The sequence below is a fragment of the Eleutherodactylus coqui genome, chromosome 10 (assembly GCF_035609145.1).
Source record: "Eleutherodactylus coqui strain aEleCoq1 chromosome 10, aEleCoq1.hap1, whole genome shotgun sequence".
Lineage (NCBI taxonomy): Eukaryota > Metazoa > Chordata > Amphibia > Anura > Eleutherodactylidae > Eleutherodactylus > Eleutherodactylus coqui.
Genome location: NC_089846.1, coordinates 67,461,041 through 67,482,165, shown reverse-complemented (window position 1 = coordinate 67,482,165; position 21,125 = coordinate 67,461,041). Strand labels below are relative to the sequence as shown.

The 21,125-nt window shown below is 46.3% G+C and overlaps 1 protein-coding gene across 1 annotated transcript in view; it reads right to left on the bottom strand.

The window, feature by feature from the left end:
• Positions 1-21,125, bottom strand: part of EGLN2 (egl-9 family hypoxia inducible factor 2) — a 45,595-nt gene that overhangs the window by 7,739 nt on the left and 16,731 nt on the right. The window contains exon 3 of the mRNA XM_066581232.1: positions 11,145-11,264. Coding sequence (XP_066437329.1) covers positions 11,145-11,264 — 120 coding nt within the window. The remainder of the gene's footprint in view (positions 1-11,144; positions 11,265-21,125) is intronic.

Sequence of the window (21,125 nt, the reverse complement as noted above, 5' to 3'; positions counted from 1 at the left end):
TAACTGAGCTCTTTTGGTCACCACATCACAATTTAATAGAAAGTGACGGAAGAGCCATACATACTCCAAAAAGGTACCAATAGATATGGCCGATCATCCTGCAAAAAATGAGTACTCGCACAGCTGCATCAACAGAAATTTAAGTTATGGGGGTCAGAAGATGACTACATAAAACATTTTTTTAAAATATATATATATATTTTTTTTTTTAAGTGGTACAGAAAAATAAGCCATATTAAATTGGAATCACCGTACTGGTCCCACCCACACCAAAATTCCGCAATTGTTTTCCTTTTCAATATCATACCAATTCAACTTTTATTTACATTTTTCAGTACATTATAAGGTATAGGCCCATTGAAAAATACAACTCATTCCACCAAAAAAGCAAACCCTCAAACATCTATAATCAATGGAAAAATAAAAGTAGAAAACAAAAAATGGCTGCCACGAGGTTAAAAATGGTCTTTATTGCCTAGAGCAGCCAATTAAAACACAGTTTACTTTTCGAAAACATGGTAGAAAATAAAAGCTGCTCTGTGATTGGTGGCTATGGACAACAAAAGGCAGTTTTTGCTTTAGACAGTTTCCTAGATCTGGCCCATCCCATCTCTTGAATAAGCGGTATAATGCTGACTGGCACAATGTAATGATTTGTAGACAGGCTGAGGTTGCAGCAGGTAAGTCATTTATGGCCTGCTGATCTGTGGCTGGAGCTTCGTAAACAAACAGCAGTGATTAGATGCAGAAAACGGAGGAGCAGACCACATGATTGATTGTAGTACAGAATGAGAGCATGAACGCATATTAAGAATCAACTGTGGAATTTGTACGAAAACCCCTTTCAAATAGGAAGCTTCTACTACTTTTTATGTACACGCTGACAAAAAAAAAAAAAAAAAAAATCGAACCCCTAAAAGGAGTTGTTTTGTTGCAAAACTCAGCATGCAGTTACAAATATGCAAATGATTAGAGATGTGGAGGAATTAGATGAACGCTCTTGCCACCTGAGACCCTAAAATTGGTCCCACTCTTGGCCTATATAAAGACTCTCGGAGGCTCCTTGTGTGTAGTGACCTCTTCCTCCGCTTGTGTAGAGCTTGTTGACCACTAGGCGCCTCTACAATGTAATCAAAGAGATTTCGCCCAATTAACAGAGTTTGAGAGGGACACATTATTGGAATGCAAGAAGATGGATGATCTATCAACAAACTGCCCACCATCTGGGTTGCTCTGACCAAACAGTTAGGTGTTGGGACCAGTGAATGAGTAAGGGCACGCACACAAGGTGACCGAGCTCAGGATGTCCTCCACTGACAACCAGTAGAAAGGATCGTCTGATTGTCCAACAATCACGAGCAGCTCCAACTGTTTCATTGTCCGCCATCAAGAGACAGGTGGCACAATCATTACAGGCCCCTGTGTGTGTCGGAACCATTTCCAGGCACTTGGATGAAGGACATTTGGCCTCACAGCGCCCATTACATGTAATGCCTTTGACACCCACCGTTGCTCCCATTTGCAGTGGTGTCGTGAACGATAAAACTGGACTGCTATGGAGCAAAACCAGGTTGTCTTCAACGCCAAAGCCAGGTTTAGTTTTGAAAACTGATGGCGTCGTGTTCGTGCCTGGAGATTTATGGGTGAGCGCTTCAATCCTGTCTTTCCTGTGTAGCGGCACACTGCCCTCTGCTGGTGTGATGGTCTGGGGGGGTCATTGCATACAACAGTCAATCACTCCTAGTAGTGGAACAAGGGACAATGACAGCTCAGCAATATGTTCAGGACATCCTGCAGCCAAATGTGTTCCTTTCATGGTGGCTTCCAAGAGGCATTTTCCAGCAGGATAATAGAGCAAGGGGGTCATAGGAATGTCCCCGAAACATTGACACACTTCCGTGGCTTGTCCGGTCGCTAGACCTATCACCAATAGACCATGTATGGGACCATCTGGGACGCCAACTTCGACAATCTACGAGTTTGCACAATCTAGAGGCTGAGTAACAGCAAATGTGGACTGAAATGCCGTTGGATACCATACGGTGGTTGAATGCCTCCATGCCTGCCCGTATCACATCTTGCATTCATTCTAGAGGTGGTACAACAGGGTACTAGAACCTCTGTGCCTGTCCTTATCACATCTTGCACCCAAGCTAGAGGCAGCCCAAAAGAGTACCAGAGCCTCCATGCCCACCTGTATCACATCTTGTATCCAAGTTAGAGGCAGTACAACAGGGTACTAGAGCCTCCATGCCCGCCCGTATCACATCTTGCATCCAAGGTAGAAGCAGTATAACAGGGTACTAGAGCCTCCATACCTGCCCATATCACATCTTGTATTCAAGCTAGAGGTGGTACAACAGGGTACTAGAGCCTCCATGCCCGCCCGTATCACATCTTGTATCCAAGCTACAGGCAGTACAACAGGGAGTAGCACCTTCATGCCCTCCAGTCTCACATCTTGTATCCAAGCTAGAGGCAGTATAACAGGGTACTAGCACCTCCATGCCCGCCTATATCACAACATGCATCCAAACTACATGCAGCCAAACAGGGTACTGGAGCCTTCCTTCAGTTTTCTGCAATAAATTCTCCTCTTGCTCTGATATTGTAATCACTTACTTACATTAGCGTTACAATCACACATTATATAGTTGAATTTCATTCCATTCCAACAACTCTTTCTAAGGGAGGGATTTTTTTTATGAGTTTGTTCTTGTCTCAGATTATTCTAATTAGGACTAATAAAGATGTTCATCTTGTCAACTGCGTTGAGTTCCATGAGCTCAGATCAGTAATCCTTTCCTATTCAAAGTGCATTACGCAGTAGCGTGCGACAAAAAGCATAGGAAAAAAATGAGGCATCATGGGAATGATATTTAGAATGGTGCATCCAAGTTCACTTAGTGAATCGAGCAGCAGTGCGCAAGTGTAATCTACTTGGCTATCTTCCTTAGCTGCATAGTACTTAATGGAGCAGTAATCATGCTCTCATGATCCCTGCGGTCGCAGCGGTCAGACCCCAGTGATCAATCATTTATTAGGCATCATGCGGTTACGTAATAAATGCTGTTGGTTGGATCTTTAAAGCATTTTTCAAATCATGTAGAGTAATGGCATATCACTTTGATACGCCACCACTTTATGATCAGCGAGGTACTGACCTCTGGGACTCTTTGGTCCTGAGAACTCAGTTCCTCCCTCACAGCTGCTCCTGCACAGTGACGCTGCAGTCACTTGCTGTGCAGCAAAGTGTGAATGGGGTTGCGCTACAATCCCCTGCAAAGCCGAAAGGCCAGGAGAAAGAAGTATTGTATTGGGGAAATTTAGAAGGGGGCAAGTGCTGAATCAGCATTGCAGCCTCTTCATTTCCAGGATCTGTCAGGGTCCCAAAATTCAGTCTTACACCAATCACACAGTGATGGTATATTGTAGTTATAGGCCGTCACTTTATAAGATAGGAATATCCCTTTAAGAGTATCCCTTTAAGGGTACTTTGTTGACAGGCATGTTTGGTAAATGCGAAAGATAAGGGCAGGGGTGGAAAGGGAGGACACAGAGACAGTTAAGTGTGCCGATTGTTAACATCAAGAGACCAGGGGTACCAGGCAGGAAGGAGAATGCTGCAGCTATTGGAGGATAATAATGAAGTCGGAAAGATGTTGGAGACATTGGAGACTAGACTCTCCCATTGTTATTTTACATTAGGGAATATGTCAGACTTCCTAATGAATAACTTCTGCAAGCTCTGAGCACGGCAGCATAAGGTTATGGGAGGTTTCCTAGCAGCATGCAGTTTAGGAGTTCAGGAAGTGGACCAGTGGGAGGGACACAGATGCCCTACAGAACTCAGAGGGGTTATCCAGTGGAGTAACAAAGTTATTGCGCTACGGTTGTTAAAGAGGACTCGCCCGCTCTCCTAAGGCTCTGTTCACATCTGCATTCAAAGTTTCTGTTCCGTCTCAGAGACAGAAAAACAGAAGTAAACCATTTTGCTTAGCTTCCCTTTTATTTCAAGTAGGTTTTCAGTAGAGTACAGTATTTGAGGGTAGAGATGAGCGAACGTACTCGTCCGAGCTTGATACTCGTTCGAGTATTAGCGTGTTCGAGATGCTCGTTACTCGTAACGAGTACCACGCGATGTTCGGGTTACTTTCACTTTCATCTCTGAGACGTTAGCGCGCTTTTCTGGCCAATTGAAAGACAGGGAAGGCATTACAACTTCCCCCTGCGACGTTCAAGCCCTATACCACCCCCCTGCAGTGAGTGGCTGGCGAGATCAGGTGTCACCCGAGTATATAAATCGGCCCCTCCCGCGGCTCGCCACAGATGCATTCTGACATAGCTGAGGGAAAGTGGTATCTTGTTGGAGCTGCTATAGGGAGAGTGTTAGGAGTTATTGTAGGCTTCAAGAACCCCAACGGTCCTTCTTAGGGCCACATCTGACCGTGTGCAGTACTGTGGAGGCTGCTTTTTGCAGTGTTGCACTTTTTTTTTTTTTTGGTATATCAGCCGTGCAGAGCATTGCGCCCTGCAGTTATTAGACATAGTGCAGGGCCAGTAGTGGTGAGGCAGGGACAGAAGACATATTATTGATTAAATATAGGCAGTGCGCCTTTGCAAAAAAATTTGTGGGAAAAAATCTATTTGGGCTGCCTGTGAGTGTCGTCACTGTTCTGTGTCTGTGCTGGGTGTAGTAGTTCTCCAAGTTCATACGCAGCCGGCTAAGTGTTACAGCAGGCTTGCGCAAAATTATTTCCTGGCTCTGTCTGGGCTCTGAAATCACCGCTGTGTTGCAGTTCACAGTGCAACACTCTGCAGTTCTGTGACATACCCTAGGGCCAGAAGTGCTTAGGCAGGGACAGAAGACATATTAATATTATTGATTGAATATAGGCAGTGGGCCTTTGCAAAAAAAATTGTGGGAAAAAATCTATTTGGGCTGCCTGTGAGTGTCCTCAGTGTTCTGGGTCTGTGCTGGGTGTAGTAGTTCTCCAAGTTCATACGCAGCCAACTAAGTGTTACAGCAGGCTTGCGCAAAATTATTTCCTGGCTCTGTCTGGGCTCTGAAATCACCGCTGTGTTGCAGTTCACAGTGCAACACTCTGCAGTTCTCTGACATACCCTAGGGCCAGAAGTGCTTAGGCAGGGACAGAAGACATATTGATTGAATATAGGCAGTGGGCCTTTGCTAAAAAATTTGGGGCAAAAAATCTATTTGGCCTGCCTGTGACTGTGCTCAATGTTCTGGGTCTGTCTGTGCTGGGTGTAGTAGTTCTACAAAATCATACGCAGCCAGCTAAGTGTTACAGCAGGCTTGCGCCAAATTATTTCCTGGCGTTCCGTAAGCGAACTCAGCCTCCAACCACAGGCCAATAAGCGGCACATTTAATTACAGCGTCCTGTTTCTGCATTACTGGTAATACAGCATGCTGAGGGGTAGGGGTAGGCCTAGAGGACGTGGACGCGGCTGAGGACGCGGAGGCCCAAGTGAGGGTGTGGGCACAGGCCGAGCTCCTGATCCAGGTGTATCGCAGCCGACTGCTGCGGGATTAGGAGAGAGGCACGTTTCTGGCGTCCCCACATTCATCGCACAATTAATCGGTCCACGCGGTAGACCTTTATTAGAAAATGAGCAGTGTGAGCAGGTCCTGTCGTGGATGGCAGAAAGTGCTTCCAGCAATCTATCGTCCACCCACAGTTCTGCGCCGTCCACTGCTGCAACTCAGAATCCTCTGGCTGCTGCTCCTCCTTCCTCCCAGCCTCCTCACTTCATGAAAATGACACATTCTGAGGAGCGGGCAGACTCCCAGGAACTGTTCTCGGGCCCCGGCTCAGATTGGGCAGCAGTGGTTCCTCTCCCAACAGAGGAGTTTATCGTGACTGATGCCCAACCATTGGAAAGTTCCCGGGGTCCGGGGGATGAGGCTGAGGACTTCCGGCAACTGTCTCAAGACCTTTCAGTGGGTGAGGAGGCCGATGACGATGAGACACAGTTGTCTATCAGTGAGGTAGTAGTAAGGGCAGTAAGTCCGAGGGAGGAGCGCACAGAGGATTCAGAGGAAGAGCAGCAGGACAATGAGGTGACTGACCCCACCTGGTTTGCTACGCCTACTGAGGACAGGTCTTCAGAGGGGGAGGCAAGGGCAGCAGCAGGGCAGGTTGCAAGAGGCAGTGCGGTGTCCAGGAGTAGAGGCAGGGCCAGACCGAATAATCCACCAACTGTTTCCCAAAGCGCCCCCTCACGCCATGCCACCCTGCAGAGGCCGAGGTGTTCAAAGGTCTGGCAGTTTTTCACTGAGAGTGCAGACGACCGATGAACAGTGGTGTGCAACCTTTGTCACGCCAAGATCAGCCGGGGAGCTACCACCACCAGCCTCACCACCACCAGCATGCACAGACATATGATGGCCAAGCACCCCACAAGGTGGGACGAAGGCCGTTCACCGCCTCCGGTTTGCACCGCTGCCTCTCCCCCTGTGCCCCAACCTGCCACTGAGATCCAACCCCGCTCTGAGGACACAGGCACCACCGTCTCCTGGCCTGCACCCACACCCTCACATCCGCTGTCCTCGGCCCCATCCAGCAATGTCTGTCAGTGCAGCATCCAGCCGTCACGCCCAAGTGTTTGAGCGCAAGCGCAAGTACGCCGCCACGCACCCGCACGCTCAAGCGTTAAACGTGCACATAGCCAAATTTATTAGCCTGGAGATGCTGCCGTATAGGGTTGTGGAAACGGAGTATGATGGCGGCGGCGGCCTCGCGCTACTCAGTTTCCAGTCGCCACTACTTTTCCCGATGTGCCGTCTCAGCCCTGCACGACCACGTCTCCCGCAACATTGTACGCGCCCTCACCAACGCGGTTACTGCCAAGGTCCACTTAACAATGGACACGTGGACAAGCACAGGCGGGCAGGGCCACTATATCTCCCCGACGGCACATTGGGTGAATTTAGTGGAGGCTGGGACAGAGTCAGAGCCTGGGACCGCTCACGTCATACCCACCCTCAGAATTGCGGGCCCCAGCTCGGTGGTGGTATCTGCAGCGGTGTATGCTTCCTCCACTAAACCACCCTCCTCCTCCTCCTCCAACGCAACCTCTGTCTCGCAATCAAGATGTGTCAGCAGCAGCACGTTGCCAGCAGTCGGTGTCGCGCGGCGTGGCAGCACAGCGGTGGGCAAGCGTCAGCAGGCCGTGCTGAAAGTACTCAGCTTAGGAGAGAAGAGCCACACGGCCCACGAACTGCTGCAGGGTCTGACAGAGCAGACCGACCGCTGGCTTGCGCCACTGAGCCTCCAACCGGGCATGGTCGTGTGTGACAACGGCCATAACCTGGTGGCGGCTCTGCAGCTCGGCAGCCTCACACACGTGCCATGCCTGGCCCACGTCTTTAATTTGGTGGTTCAGCGCTTTCTGAAAAGCTACCCACGCTTGTCAGACCTGCTCGGAAAGGTGCGCCGGCTCTGCGCACATTTCCGCAAGTCCCACACGGACGCTGCCACCCTGCGCACCCTGCAACATCGGTTTAATCTGCCAGTGCTCCGACTGCTGTGCGATGTGCCCACACGGTGTAACTCTACGCTCCACATGTTGGCCAGGCTCTATGAGCAGCGTAGAGCTATAGTGGAATACCAACTCCAACATGGGCGGCGCAGTACGAGTCAGCCTCCTCAATTCTTTTCAGAAGAGTGGGCCTGGTTGGCAGACATCTGCCAGGTCCTTGGAAAGTTTGAGGAGTCTACCCAGGTGGTGAGCGGCGATGCTGCAATCATTAGCGTCACCATTCCTCTGCTATGCCTCTTGAGAAGTTCCCTGCAAAGCATAAAGGCAGACGCTTTGCGCTCGGAAACAGAGCCGAGGGAAGACAGTATGTCGCTGGATAGTCAGAGCACCCTCCTGTCTATATCTCAGCGCGCTGAGAAGGAGGAAGAAGAGGAGGAGGGGGAAGAGACAGCTTGGCCCACTGCTGAGGGTACACATGCTGCTTGCCTGTCATCCTTTCAGCGTGTATGGCCTGAGGAGGAGGAGGAGGAGGAGGATCCTGAAAGTGATCTTCCTAGTGAGGACAGCCATGTGTTGCGTACAGGTACCCTGGCACACATGGCTGACTTCATGTTAGGATGCCTTTCTCGTGACCCTCGCGTTACACGCATTCTGGCCACTACGGATTACTGGGTGTACACACTGCTTGACCCACGGTATAAGGAGAACCTTTCCACTCTCATACCCGAAGAGGAAAGGGGTTCGAGAGTGTTGCTATACCACAGGACCCTGGCGGACAAACTGATGGTAAAATTCCCATACGACAGCGCTAGTGGCCGAAGGCGCAGTTCCGAGGGCCAGGTAGCAGGGGAGGCGCGGAGATCAGGCAGCATGTACAGCACAGGCAGGGCAACAGTCTCTAAGGCCCTTGACAGCTTTATGGCTCCCCAGCAAGACTGTGTCACCGCTCCCCAGTCACGGCTGAGTCGGCGGAAGCACTGTAAAAGGATGGTGAGGTAGTACGTAGCCGATCGCACGACCGTCCTCCGTGACGCCTCTGCCCCCTACAACTGCTGGGTGTCGAAGCTGGACACGTGGCCTGAACTCGCGCTGTATGCCCTGGAGGTGCTTGATTGTCCTGCGGCTAGCGTCTTGTCAGAAAGGGTGTTTAGTGCGGCTGGGGGAATCATCACAGATAAGCGTACCCACCTGTCAACCGACAGTGCCGACAGGCTAACACTCATCAAGATGAACAAAGCCTGGATTTCCCCAGACTTCTCTTCTCCACCAGCGGACAGCAGCGATACCTAAGCAATACGTAGGCTGCACCCGCGGATGGAAGCATCGTTCTCTATCCCCATCAAAAACGGGGACCTTTTTGCTTCATCAATCTGTGTATAATATTCCTCCTCCTCCTCCTGCTCCTCCTCCTGAAACCTCACATAATCACGCCAAACGGGCAATTTTTCTTAGGCCCACAAGGCTCAGTCATATAATTTTTCTAAACAATTTTTAGACGTTTCAATGCTCATTAAAGCGTTGAAACTTTCACATCAACCAATTTTTATTTTAACTGGGCTGCCTCCTGGCCTAGTTACCAATTAAGCCACATTAACCAAAGCGATTAATGGGTTTCACCTGCCCTCTTGGTTGGGCATGGGAAATTTTTCTGAGGTACATTAGTACTGTTGGTACACCAATTTTTGGGGGCCCTCGCCTACAGTGTAATCAAATTAATTTTTAGCCCACCTGCATTACAGCTGACGTTACATCAGCTGTGTTGGGCACTGCAATGGGATGTATTTATGTACCGCCGGTGGGTTCCAGGGAGCCACCCATGCTGTGGGTCCACAGAGAGTTGTAACTGCATCTGTCCACTTCTAAAGAACCCCAGTCTGACTGGGGCATGCAGTGTGGGCCGAAGCCCACCTGCATTAAACATGAATTTATTACCTCAGCTGTGATGGGCAATGCAATGGGATATATTTATGTACCGCCGGTGGCTTCCTGGCACCCACCCATGCTGTCGGTCCACACGGAGTTGGAACTACATGTGTCCACTTCTAAAGAACCCCGGTCTGACTGGGGCATGCAGTGTTGGCCCGAAGCCCACCTGCATTAAGCACGACATTACATCAGCTGTGTTGGGCACTGCAATGGGATATATTTATGTACCGCCGGTGGGTTCCAGGGAGCCACCCATGCTGTGGGTCCACACGGAGTTGTAACTGCATGTGTCCACTTCTAAAGAACCCCAGTCTGACTGGGGCATGCAGTGTGGGCCGAAGCCCACCTGCATTAAGCACGACATTACATCAGCTGTGTTGGGCACTGCAATGGGATACATTTATGTACCGCCGGTGGGTTCCAGGGAGCCACCCATGCTGTGGGTGCACACGGAATTCCCATTGCGGAGTTGTACCTGCCTGTGACTGTTTATAAAAAACCGCGGTCTGACTGGGGCATGCAGACACCTTGACAGAATGAATAGTGTGTGGCACATAGGTTCCCCATTGCTATGCCCACGTGTGCAGCTCCAGATGGAGGTGGCACAGGATTGGATTTCTCATTGCTTCTGTACAGCATTGTGGACTATCGCCCCGCCCCTTTTAAAGAGGGTCGCTGCCTAGCCATGCCAACCCTCTGCAGTGTGTGCCTGCTTTTCCTCTGGCAGAAGCACTTATAAATAGACATGAGGGTGGCGTGGCATGAGAGCAGCTGAAGGCTGGGCAGGGACAGTTTGGTGTGCGCTGTGGACACTGGGTTGTGGGGGGGGGGGGGTTGGGCAGCATGTTACCCAGGAGAAGTGGCAGCGGAGTGTCATGCAGGCAGTGATTGTGCTTTGTTGGAGGTAGTGTGGTGCATTGCTAATGAGGGCTTTTCAGAAGTAAACGTTGTTGGGAGGGGGGGGGCCCACTCTTGCCGCTATTGTGGCTTAATAGTGGGACCTGTGAACTTGAGGTGCAGCCCAACATGTAGCCCCTCGCCTGCCCTATCCGTTGCTGTGTCGTTCCTATCACTTTCTTGAATTGCCCAGATTTTCACAAACGAAAACCTTAGCGAGCATCGGCGATATACAAAAATGCTCGGGTCGCCCATTGACTTCAATGGGGTTCGTTACTCGAAACGAACCCTCGAGCATCGCGAAAAGTTCGTCTCGAGTAACGAGCACCCGAGCATTTTGGTGCTCGCTCATCTCTAGTTTTCAGGCCTCTTAGTTTATGTCCATTTTTTCATAGAAACAATAGTATAGTCTGCAACTCTATTTTTACCACCCACCAAAAAAAAGACAAGAACTTTAGTTTGTAGGATAGTAAACTGATTAATTAAAAATGAATACCCGAACGCAGATGTGAATAGAGCCTGAGATGTCTATTTTAGGGCTCATTCACACAGGAGTATGCAATTGCGGTTCGTGTAAAACTATCACTGCATTTTTTTGTTGTGTGTTACATGCATTTTTTGTTGCATACGTGTACGTTTTTTTTTACATACGTGTGCCATCCATGTACAATGAGGTTTTTTTACACATGCAAAAAAAAAAAAAAAAGACTGAATACAGACAGAAAATACACCCATGTGATGGACCCTTAGTAAAACACCATCAATGCGGTATGAAGTCTACCCATTTCAAAGTCATAGAGGACGTGAGACAACTTACCTGTGTGTCCCAGTTTTGATTTAGGTAGTAAATACAGGTTAAGCAGCGTCCATCCCTGTTTGGATTATCTACATGTCGTACATATCCCATCCCATTTCCCGGATAACAAGCAACCATTGCCTGGAAGACATGAAAAAGTAATTTATAACATGATACTATATAATGCACATCATATGCCAAAAGTATCAAAACAAAAAGTGACTGCTAATTCCAGCTATTAGTCCATTCCCAATCTATAAATCATCATGTCAAATTTAAAGGGAAAGTCCACTGAAAATGATCTTCTGCTATATCTTATATAACTGTGAGAAGACTGCATTGGTAAAACATGTGATCTGGGGGTATCATAGCTCTATTGATAGCTTACACCCCTTTGACACTGTGCAGAGAATTCTGTTCATAGAGTTCTCATAACACTTTATAACAAGCCATTCACATTGCAAAAATGTCAGCACTTTTGGCAGGATCAGCTGAAGATCTAATGTGCATGGGGGTCTTCCAACTGACTGATGGCAAATGCTGGTGGATAGAAGGATTGGGAATATTGGATTTTCCAGTGGGATATAAAATGCATCCAGAGGGCTTTAAAAAAAAGCTTATTTCCCACTCAACACTAAAACATGCATGCACAAGCCATAGGACTAAGCAAAGGGCCATTCACATCAATGGTGTGGCAGAGACAGAAATCTCCGAGTAGTGCTAAAGGGGTTCAAGAGCTTTGTAGAGCCTTTCTGTTCTGGAAATCAGTGGTGGCTCAAGATTAAAGACTTCAACAAAGTATTATCTTCTTAAGTTGCAACATCCCATGGTGTCATGGTGCTTCTGGCTGTGTAGTGTAATGTAATTGCCTCATGGAACTAAAGGGCCTTGAACATGGTACAATAATCGTGCGAATAGTCGTTAAAGGAGATGTCCCGCGCCGAAACGGGTTTTTTTTTTTTAACCCCCCCCCCCCCCCCGTTCGGCGCGAGACAACCCCGATGCAGGGGTTAAAAAAACCACCCGCACAGCGCTTACCTGAATCCCGGCGGTCCGGCGTCTTCATACTCACCTGCTGAAGATGGCCGCCGGGATCCTCTGTCTTCATGGACCGCAGGGCTTCTGTGCGGTCCATTGCCGATTCCAGCCTCCTGATTGGCTGGAATCGGCACGTGACGGGGCGGAGCTACACGGAGCTACACGGAGCCCCATAGAGAAGAGGAGAAGACCCGGACTGCGCAAGCGCGGCTAATTTGGCCATCGGAGGGCGAAAATTAGTCGGCACCATGGAGACGAGGACGCCAGCAACGGAGCAGGTAAGTATAAAACTTTTTATAACTTCTGTATGGCTCATAATTAATGCACAATGTATATTACAAAGTGCATTAATATGGCCATACAGAAGTGTATAGACCCACTTGCTGCCTCGGGACAACCCCTTTAAGTCAAGAAGTTTTTTTCTCGACAATAGTTAGGTGTGAACACGTGCAGCGTCCAAACGATCAGTTAGATTACTGCCAACTGGATCTTCCTGCAGACCTAAAAATCATTGTTTGTTTGCGGCAAATCCTTTCGGATAAACAGAGGTTGTAACGATGTGCTGATTAGAAAGGAGCAGCAGAAGGGTTGACTAGCGTCGCAGTTATGGTACAATGAACGCTCAAAACTGACCAATTAGGCGAACCTCACACGGGCGAGCATGATATGAGGCCGTGAATCACGGCCCAAATTCACGTTCTCCGGCATGCTTTTTACCTGCAGATACGGGGGTTTTGTTTCAAAATGCCTCGCATCACTTCAGGGAAGAGGGATCACAGAGATCTTCCTGTTGTTTCCAAGGGGAAGCCTCGTATCGCGTGCATGCAGCATCACGATGCTACCGCCAACCCCACTGAAAACAATAGGCGCTGCAATGCGAAAGTACGCTGAAAGATAGAACATGACACAATGCGGGAACAATTTGCTCAAGTGTATGACCCCATTCAAAAGAACAAATCTTGTGTGATTCTGTCACCCATGGAAAGGCGGCCTTATTGTCCAGTGTAAATGCGGGTCAAGCGAATGATATACGACAGCTACTTCACCACTTAATGTGTGCGTGTTCCAATTTTATCCTTGCCATGTAAAACACAGATATTAAATAAATGTGTGTGTGTGTGTATATATATATATATATATATATATATATATATATATCAGAGATGTCAAATAGTCTATGGCGATTAAATGGCTTCTGCAACACCAGCTCACTCCCACTTAGAAGAGGATCAATTCCATCTGTAGAAGTATTATTAGAATTGCTATATAATCAATTTCCACATATGCAATATAACAGTCAGATACTCAATCTTACATGTTAATTAATAATTATAAAATTAACTATACTCCACAAGCCTCTCATAACTGAGGATCTCATCCGAGCAAGTGCCCGCTCAGCAGATCATCCAAGCTTTCAGCTGTACTGGGAAAGCTGGAAGATAAAAATACTCTCTACTCATTCCAGTGTGTCCGAGTCTACATACAAAGCGGAACTATACAATAAATTGCCCGAAACTTTCCCACTGCTGGCCCCACCTGCGTCACCACTGTAGGAACCCTCACAATATCCTGAAGATAAATCTCCTCGTGGCAGGGGCCACCGCATTCCTCAAGGTTACTCTTAAAGAAGCAATGCCACTGTGTAGAAAAAGCTAATGAGCCCACTCAAGGGGTAATGTCCAGAAAAAAGGGTTACTCCTTAAACTACGCAACATACACACAAACATAGCTATGGAGGTGCAGAGGTAGCAATCACATCCAGGACCCTTCTGCCTGAGGAGGCCCAAAGGACTGTCTGTCACAAGAAAACACCAGTATAAAAAGTGGTAGTGATGGTGCGGGGCTCTGTTACAGATTTTGCATTGGGGTCCAGGAGCTTCATTAGGACACACAACTAGTGATGAGCAAACTTTTCAAAAGTTTGGTTGGTTTGCTGTATTTAGCCAAAGAGTGAAGTTCAAATTAGGGAAAGGGGGACTGTTGTGGTTCACTCAACACTAGTCCCCTCAGGATAAAAACTTTAAACACATGAGGTCCAACTATATTTGTGACACTAGATTTTCGTTCAAGTCCTTCTCTATTGGAAAACAACATGTAATCTTGTTCGCCACTGAGGTTTACTAAAGACTTGTGATGCCCACCTCAACTAGGTACTGCCTGGCTCAAATACCAAAATTTAGAGACTTTGTACCGCTGCTATATATAGTGGATCATCAAGCTGGCACAAGCAATAATCTGAAGTGACGACGTCCATAAAAATGTATACTTTTTATCTAATCAGATTGTACAATGGTTTATACATACCCATTTTTAATTAGCGAACACTCTCTTTATGCTAAGGATCATTTATGAGAAGTCTATGTAATGTAAGCCTGTGCAAGAGCAAGGTCATGCAATATAAAAATAGCTAAGAGTAGCGCGGCCTTGAGAGCAAGCACACCATGGGTTAATAGAACATGGTACAGCCCACACATTATGTACTGCCTGTATGTAAGGTTTCCTGTAACTACAGGACCTACGCAGCTAAAGATAACGCCAACGTCACAGACAAGAATTGGAACCGGTGGCCCAGTAACTCAGAGTATCTGCCTGCTGCGACATTAATCTAAACACAGAAGACAAAACATATACCTCTATATGGTCAGGCTGTGTATGAAATCAAGTTCCCAATGGATTTTTCCATACGTTATTCTAATGTCCCCTCTTTGTAGCATTGTCGTCTATCACCCTGTACTGCAGATGTCCTTTGGAAACATCACTTGCTTCACTAAGCTTCCATCCACATTAGGTTGGGTCTGTTCCGGACCGACACACAACATGACATGATCAGGATCTTTGTACAATGATCGGAAAACCTAAGAACGTGTGTACCATATGCATCTGCCACTGACTCCCATTGTGAAAAGGAAAAAAAGGATATCATATACGATCATATATCAAATGTAGATGACTATGCTTTCCAAAACTGCTGAAAAACATATATGGAGGCATACAAGCCGGGATTCTATAAGGATTTATAGCATTGTCTTTAGAATACCGGCCAGGATTCTATAAGGCTTTATACAAGACACTTTACAATGTCTGTTGTACATATACAACATGCAATACAATTGTATACAGCACCATATATACACACAAACACACACACACAAACACACACACACACACACACATTTAACCCCTTACAGGATCACTGACATTGCTTGATCAGATGAATCCAGATTTCTTTTGCACCGTGCTGATCGTAGGTCAGAATTTGGCACAAGCACCATCAATCGATGAACCCCTTCCTGTAAACTGGTCAGAGTATGTCAGCACCTTCATCTAATTTATGGCAACTGCAGAAAGCTTCTAGTCCACAAGGGCCAATATTCCTGTAGAACGATTTCCACATCTAGTGGAGGCTTTGCCATGACGAATTTCAGCAGTTCCAAAGGCCAAAGAAGGTCTAATGCACTATTAGATGCTGATCTGATGTGGCCATTTAGTGTTTATATACGCCACGTCCACTTTCCAAATCCTGATAACTAGTGTGTAAGTACGGAATTCTGGAATACAATACACGAGGTAAAAGAGGACAAGCTCTCTTTTTCACCCATACGAAGCTACGTCCATACAGAGCTCACTTATTGTACTGCAAAATTCACGTTTTCTACATGCTGCGGATTTCACCCTACGTATTGTAAATTTCCTGACTACATAAAGTCAATTGCCGTGTATTATCAGTGTGGAACACACAACAACTCCACCATGTCTGAAAGTTGCCAAAAGCAGCCCAATTTTTTAAGTCAACACAATGAGATCAGGCCAAGGTGTGGAGCATACGGAGTATTTCAGACCACTTTCAGCTTGACTGGCAATTAACCAATTCTGCTCCTTTTTCACAGGAAAAAGGAGCTATGAGGACGGGCAAGAGGATGTCTACCTGAGCATAGGTGGATAAAAACATCAACCTGATCATGGGTAGTGCGACAAACTTCACCATGTATGCCAGAACTCATCTAGAGAGATCCGTAAAGACCAACTTTATTACCAAGGAGACCTTTCCCAAGGACTTTTCCTGGCTGAAATCATTATGTCAACCTTAACTGAAGACTCTTGATGTTTGGCATCTGGGAAACTATTGACCACGTTCCGAGAAACCCTAGTTGCCAGAGAAAATTAGATGGCCACTATGGAAGGAAGGTGCTCCACACCCTTGGCCGTGGACTGACAATAAAGTATGAAGCCAAGCTTAAAACTATAATGTATGGACAATGTATAGAAAACTGTTAAAGGCAATTCACAGTTCTTCACAAAGGACATTGTTTCCTGGTGCGGAGACGGAAAAGGGGGGAGGAAGGGGTTTAGTACGTGTATTTACATTAACAATGTCCCTGGTACATAGCGTTCTTGAAAGCAGACCTCACTAGCAGTGAATGGGTTACCGGTAAGGCAACCATGCTGTTGCGACTGGTTAGAGAGCAGAACTGCATTTTAGTCATTTTTGGAATTGTTTTCCGTGGCTCAGTGCACGTGTGTTTGGGATTCCAGAGCTAAACTTCTTACCCTCATAGGGGAACTGGCAGCAACCAATGAAATGCAAGGCCTCGGCTGTCAACCATCCAAGGAATTTCTTTCAGAATGCTGCCGGGATGGTCGCCGCGGTCCACTCCCAAACTAGCAATATACTGTACATAGTTAACATCGCATGACCATAAAATAAGTGAACCTGTCCGTATATAGGAATTGTTACATTATACACGGAAGAGTGATGTCTCTGTAGTATACAACCATAACGCAGAAAGGATCACAAATATAACTGACCCAAATTCATGGCACCATAGAGCCCTATGATGCAGCGAGTTCACGTCAGGGCAGGGGACTTGTCCATAATACACATGCAAAAATGTGTCGCAGCAGGCTCATCTGAAACGGACCTAAAAGGCTGCAGAAATGTAGGAACCATCTTGTTTTGGCAAGCGTTTCTACTATTTTTATATATATTAATATTGATCCATGGAGAAAACACAAAATAAAGATCCCAACATCCTTAAAGGGGTTGTCCCGCGAAAGCAAGTGGGGTTATACACTTCTGTATGGCCATATTAATGCACTTTGTAATGTACATTGTGCATTAATTATGAGCCATACAGAAGTTATTCACTTACCTGTTCCGTTGCTAGCGTCCCCGTCTCCATGGTGCCGTCTAATTTCAGCGTCTAATAGCCCGATTAGACGCGCTTGCGCAGTCCGGTCTTTTCCCTTCCGAATGGGGCCGCTCGTGCCGGAGAGCTGCTCCTTGTAGCTCCGCCCCTTCACGTGTGCCAATTCCAGCCAATCAGGAGGCTGGAATCGGCAATGTAGCGCACAGAGCCCACGGTGCACCATGGGAGAAGACCCGCAGTGCATCGTGGGTGAAGATCCCGGCGGCCATCTTACTAAGGTAAGTAAGAAGTAGCGGGAGCGCAGGGATTCGGGTAAGTACTGGACTTTTTTTTTTTTTACCCCTGCATCGGGTTTGTCTAGCGCCGAACGGGGGGCTATTGAAAAAAAAAAAAAAAGTTTCGGCGCGGGACAACCCCTTTAAGTAAAAACAGCCTCCCAAAAAACGTACAATTGTATATAGCGGTAATATACATTTTTCAGTACATTTTCTGGTACATTAAGTAATGCCACTAAAAATATATTGTCATCAGAAGCTATTTTACCAAAAAAAAAGCTTTTTAATCCAAACAATCCATGAGGTAGGAGAATTCGTATTCTGTTTTGTGAACGCCCCCTAAACAAGTCTAAAATTACTGTATGCTACTCATTTTTTATTGAAGCGGCTACCACTTACTCTGCAATTCCTGTTTTTGTGGTACATTTGAAATCCTGACAATAAAACAGGGTGTGGTAACATTTTTTTCCACATGGTTATAACGGTTTTTAACACAACATAAGCCAAAATAATAAACCACAGTGGTCTGGCCCGTGCACAAGGGAAGTTTAAAAAAAAGTCAGTCAATGAGGTCAGTTTCGGAGGAATTTTTGAAAAGCAAGCAGTTTTAGTAAATGACATTTTACTGCTTCTGATGTATATAGTATTGGGTAATAAGGCCATTAGAAGTGACTTAGGGTGGTCCACTTCTACGTTTGGGGGTTCCAGTGGAGCAGGAAAGGGGAATCCCTGTGGCTGAGCGGCTCTGTCTTATGATGGAACCGAACAACGCCAAACGGACCCCGTTGACTATAATCGGGTCAGTTCGCTTTCCGCTCAGATGTTGGCTTTTAGGCGGTAGAAAAAGCGCTGCATGCAGTGATTTTTCTGGTGGTATTCTGTCCCGGAACCTCCCTTGGAAAAGTACTAGAACCAGTGTGACTTTTTGGGTGGCCTATTAGAATTTTTATATATAGAAATAAACCAAAAAGTTAGGAGCAAATTTCTAGGCTGTTTTGTCTCACTGTCTCTTGAAATTTGTGCAGCCTTAGGGATTAAACAGATGAGCGCATGTGCAAATACACTCACCGCTACGGAGTGTATTTGTGCATGAACAAGTGACAATTTCTCTTCTTTTAGGGCTCCTTGACAATCACAGCCACAAAATGCTCAGCAAACACAACATTAATTGGTGTTTTAAGGCAGCGGTGACAGCAAAAAAAATGCAGTAAAAAAAGTAGTTTTTATTCCTCCACAGTCCACATACAATGTTTCGACTCAGAGGAGTCTTTTTCAAGTACTTGAAAAAGACTCCTCGGAGTTGAAACGTTGTATGTGGACTGTGGAGGAATAAAGACTACATTTTATACTGCACTTTTTATGCTGTCACCGCTGCCTTAATCTTACTTGGATGTAGTGGGTCCTAACTGGATAGGACCTATTAGTGACTCTGCATGCAAAACCCATCCAGCCACATTGTGGTGAGAAGTGTGCTGCTGGCAGTCTCTTTTTTTCATTAGTTGGTGTTTTGACATGTAAACTGCTAGCCAAGTCCTATATAGATATTTCCGTATCATAGCAGGCTTCAGTAGCTCCCAATAACTAGGCCTTTCAAAGTCCCTTAGACCTCCGCTATGTTTTGTGATTTTTCACAGCCTGCAATGGCTTCTTGCAGTGCACCGACACCGCAGCTTTGAAATCCATCGCTCGGCAAAACAACTTTTATGACTTAAAATGCCTTACTAGAGACACCTGTCATTGTTGAGCAGCGCTCGCCACTGTCAAACTCCCTCTCCCTTTGCCGGCTGGCTCACATAGACTCCCATAGGAGTCTATGAAGCCGCCAGTGTTTTGCCGTCAAAAGATAGGACCAGTACTATCGTCTGACGCGAGAGAAACATCTTTTGATGCACATTTTTTTAGGCACGTCAGAGAATCGTCTGTCTAAAAAAGAACCCATAGGAAAAAAAAAACATTGGTTCTTTTAGACGTGTTTTTTTTTTTTACGCGCCTACTCTGCGTTAAAATGACATTCATGTGAAAGAGGCCGAATGCACAGAAAAAGGTTTCTGCTTCAGTCGGAAGCAATACTACACACTCGATGTGAGCTGGATAACAAGCATTGATCAACGAGATCGGCACTTGTTACACTGGATTTACACAGGCCAATTCAGATTGTATGGGGGGGGGGGGGGGGGGGTTGAACAGTTGTACATAGAATCCTTCATCTCCTAACAGTTTGGCCAGCACCACATTCCCCAGGGAGATGTGTTGCTGACAACAATGATTTTTTCAGCTGCACAAAAAGACGATCAACCGATGAATGAGCATGTGCTTGTTCAACAGCTGATCAGCTGCATCCTGTGCACTGCCCGATGACGGGCAAAGAGAATGTTCGGCTATGTAAAAGGCTCTTTGGTGGTGCAGCCAGTCATTCTGATGCCACAAGAAATAACTTGCCCATTCAGCAGACAGATAACGTTCAGCTGAACCTCCATCCAGATTTCCTTTAAAGAATATAAAGGTCATAAAGAGGGATCCGCAGCCTGGGAGCCCCCTAATGAGCTATAGCAGCCCTGTAAGAGTGGCTCCTGCTTTGCCGGACTTAAGCCATCCATGTACGACTGAGCAATCAGTATGTGTTTGTGCCAAAATAATCATGGACAAGAGCGTAAGGCTGGAGCTTTCCAACAATTTCCATCTAGTTCAGGTGGACTATATCTTCAAGGACCCAAAGGATTTTTCAGTTTTTGTCCCTCAATATGGACAATCATAACATTTTCAGTTTTAACCAGCATAGTGTATGAGGCCTGTTTTATTGCGAGAGGAGTTGTAGTTTCTTTTAGGTGCTTTTTAGGGGTACTTATATATGTGTTTCATTTTGGGAGAAATGCAGACAAACATAGATTCCAATAACCGTTTTTCTTATTAACCTTCAAGACCAGATATATATATTTTTTATTAATTTACATTTTTTTCATCCCACTTTCCAAGAGCCATAACATTTTAATTTTTTTCCATCTACATAGCTGTATGAGGCTGCAAATCTGCTTAAGTAAATTATGGACTCCATGGATGGCAGTGATTGATAATGTATATTGATCAGCATTCGAACAGCACTCTTGACCCCTCAGAAAGAACCCTAAGGGCTCATTCACACGGGTGTAAGTACGCAATGCATTACAAGCGTAGTATAGAGTGAACAGAGCCCATTAATTTCAATGGCTTTAAAGACAAGTGCGTATTTTTCACAGGATTTTCAGTCATGTAAAAAAAAAAAAATCACAGCATGTCCTATTTGATCCTTAATATGGACTGTGATTTTTGGCACACATGAAAAAGAACACAGTGCTCAAGTGCACAAAAAAAAAAAAAACACAACACGCACGGAATACGAAGTGCATCAGTTCGTGAATAAGTTGCGTATTCCCAGGCCAAAATCTGCATACTCCCATGTGAATGAACACTCAAAGCTGTATTCAGACAGCAATATGAGAGTTGCGCTCAAGAGAATCAGCACGACTCCCATAAGACTGCTCACCAGTCCATATGGTATCCAACAT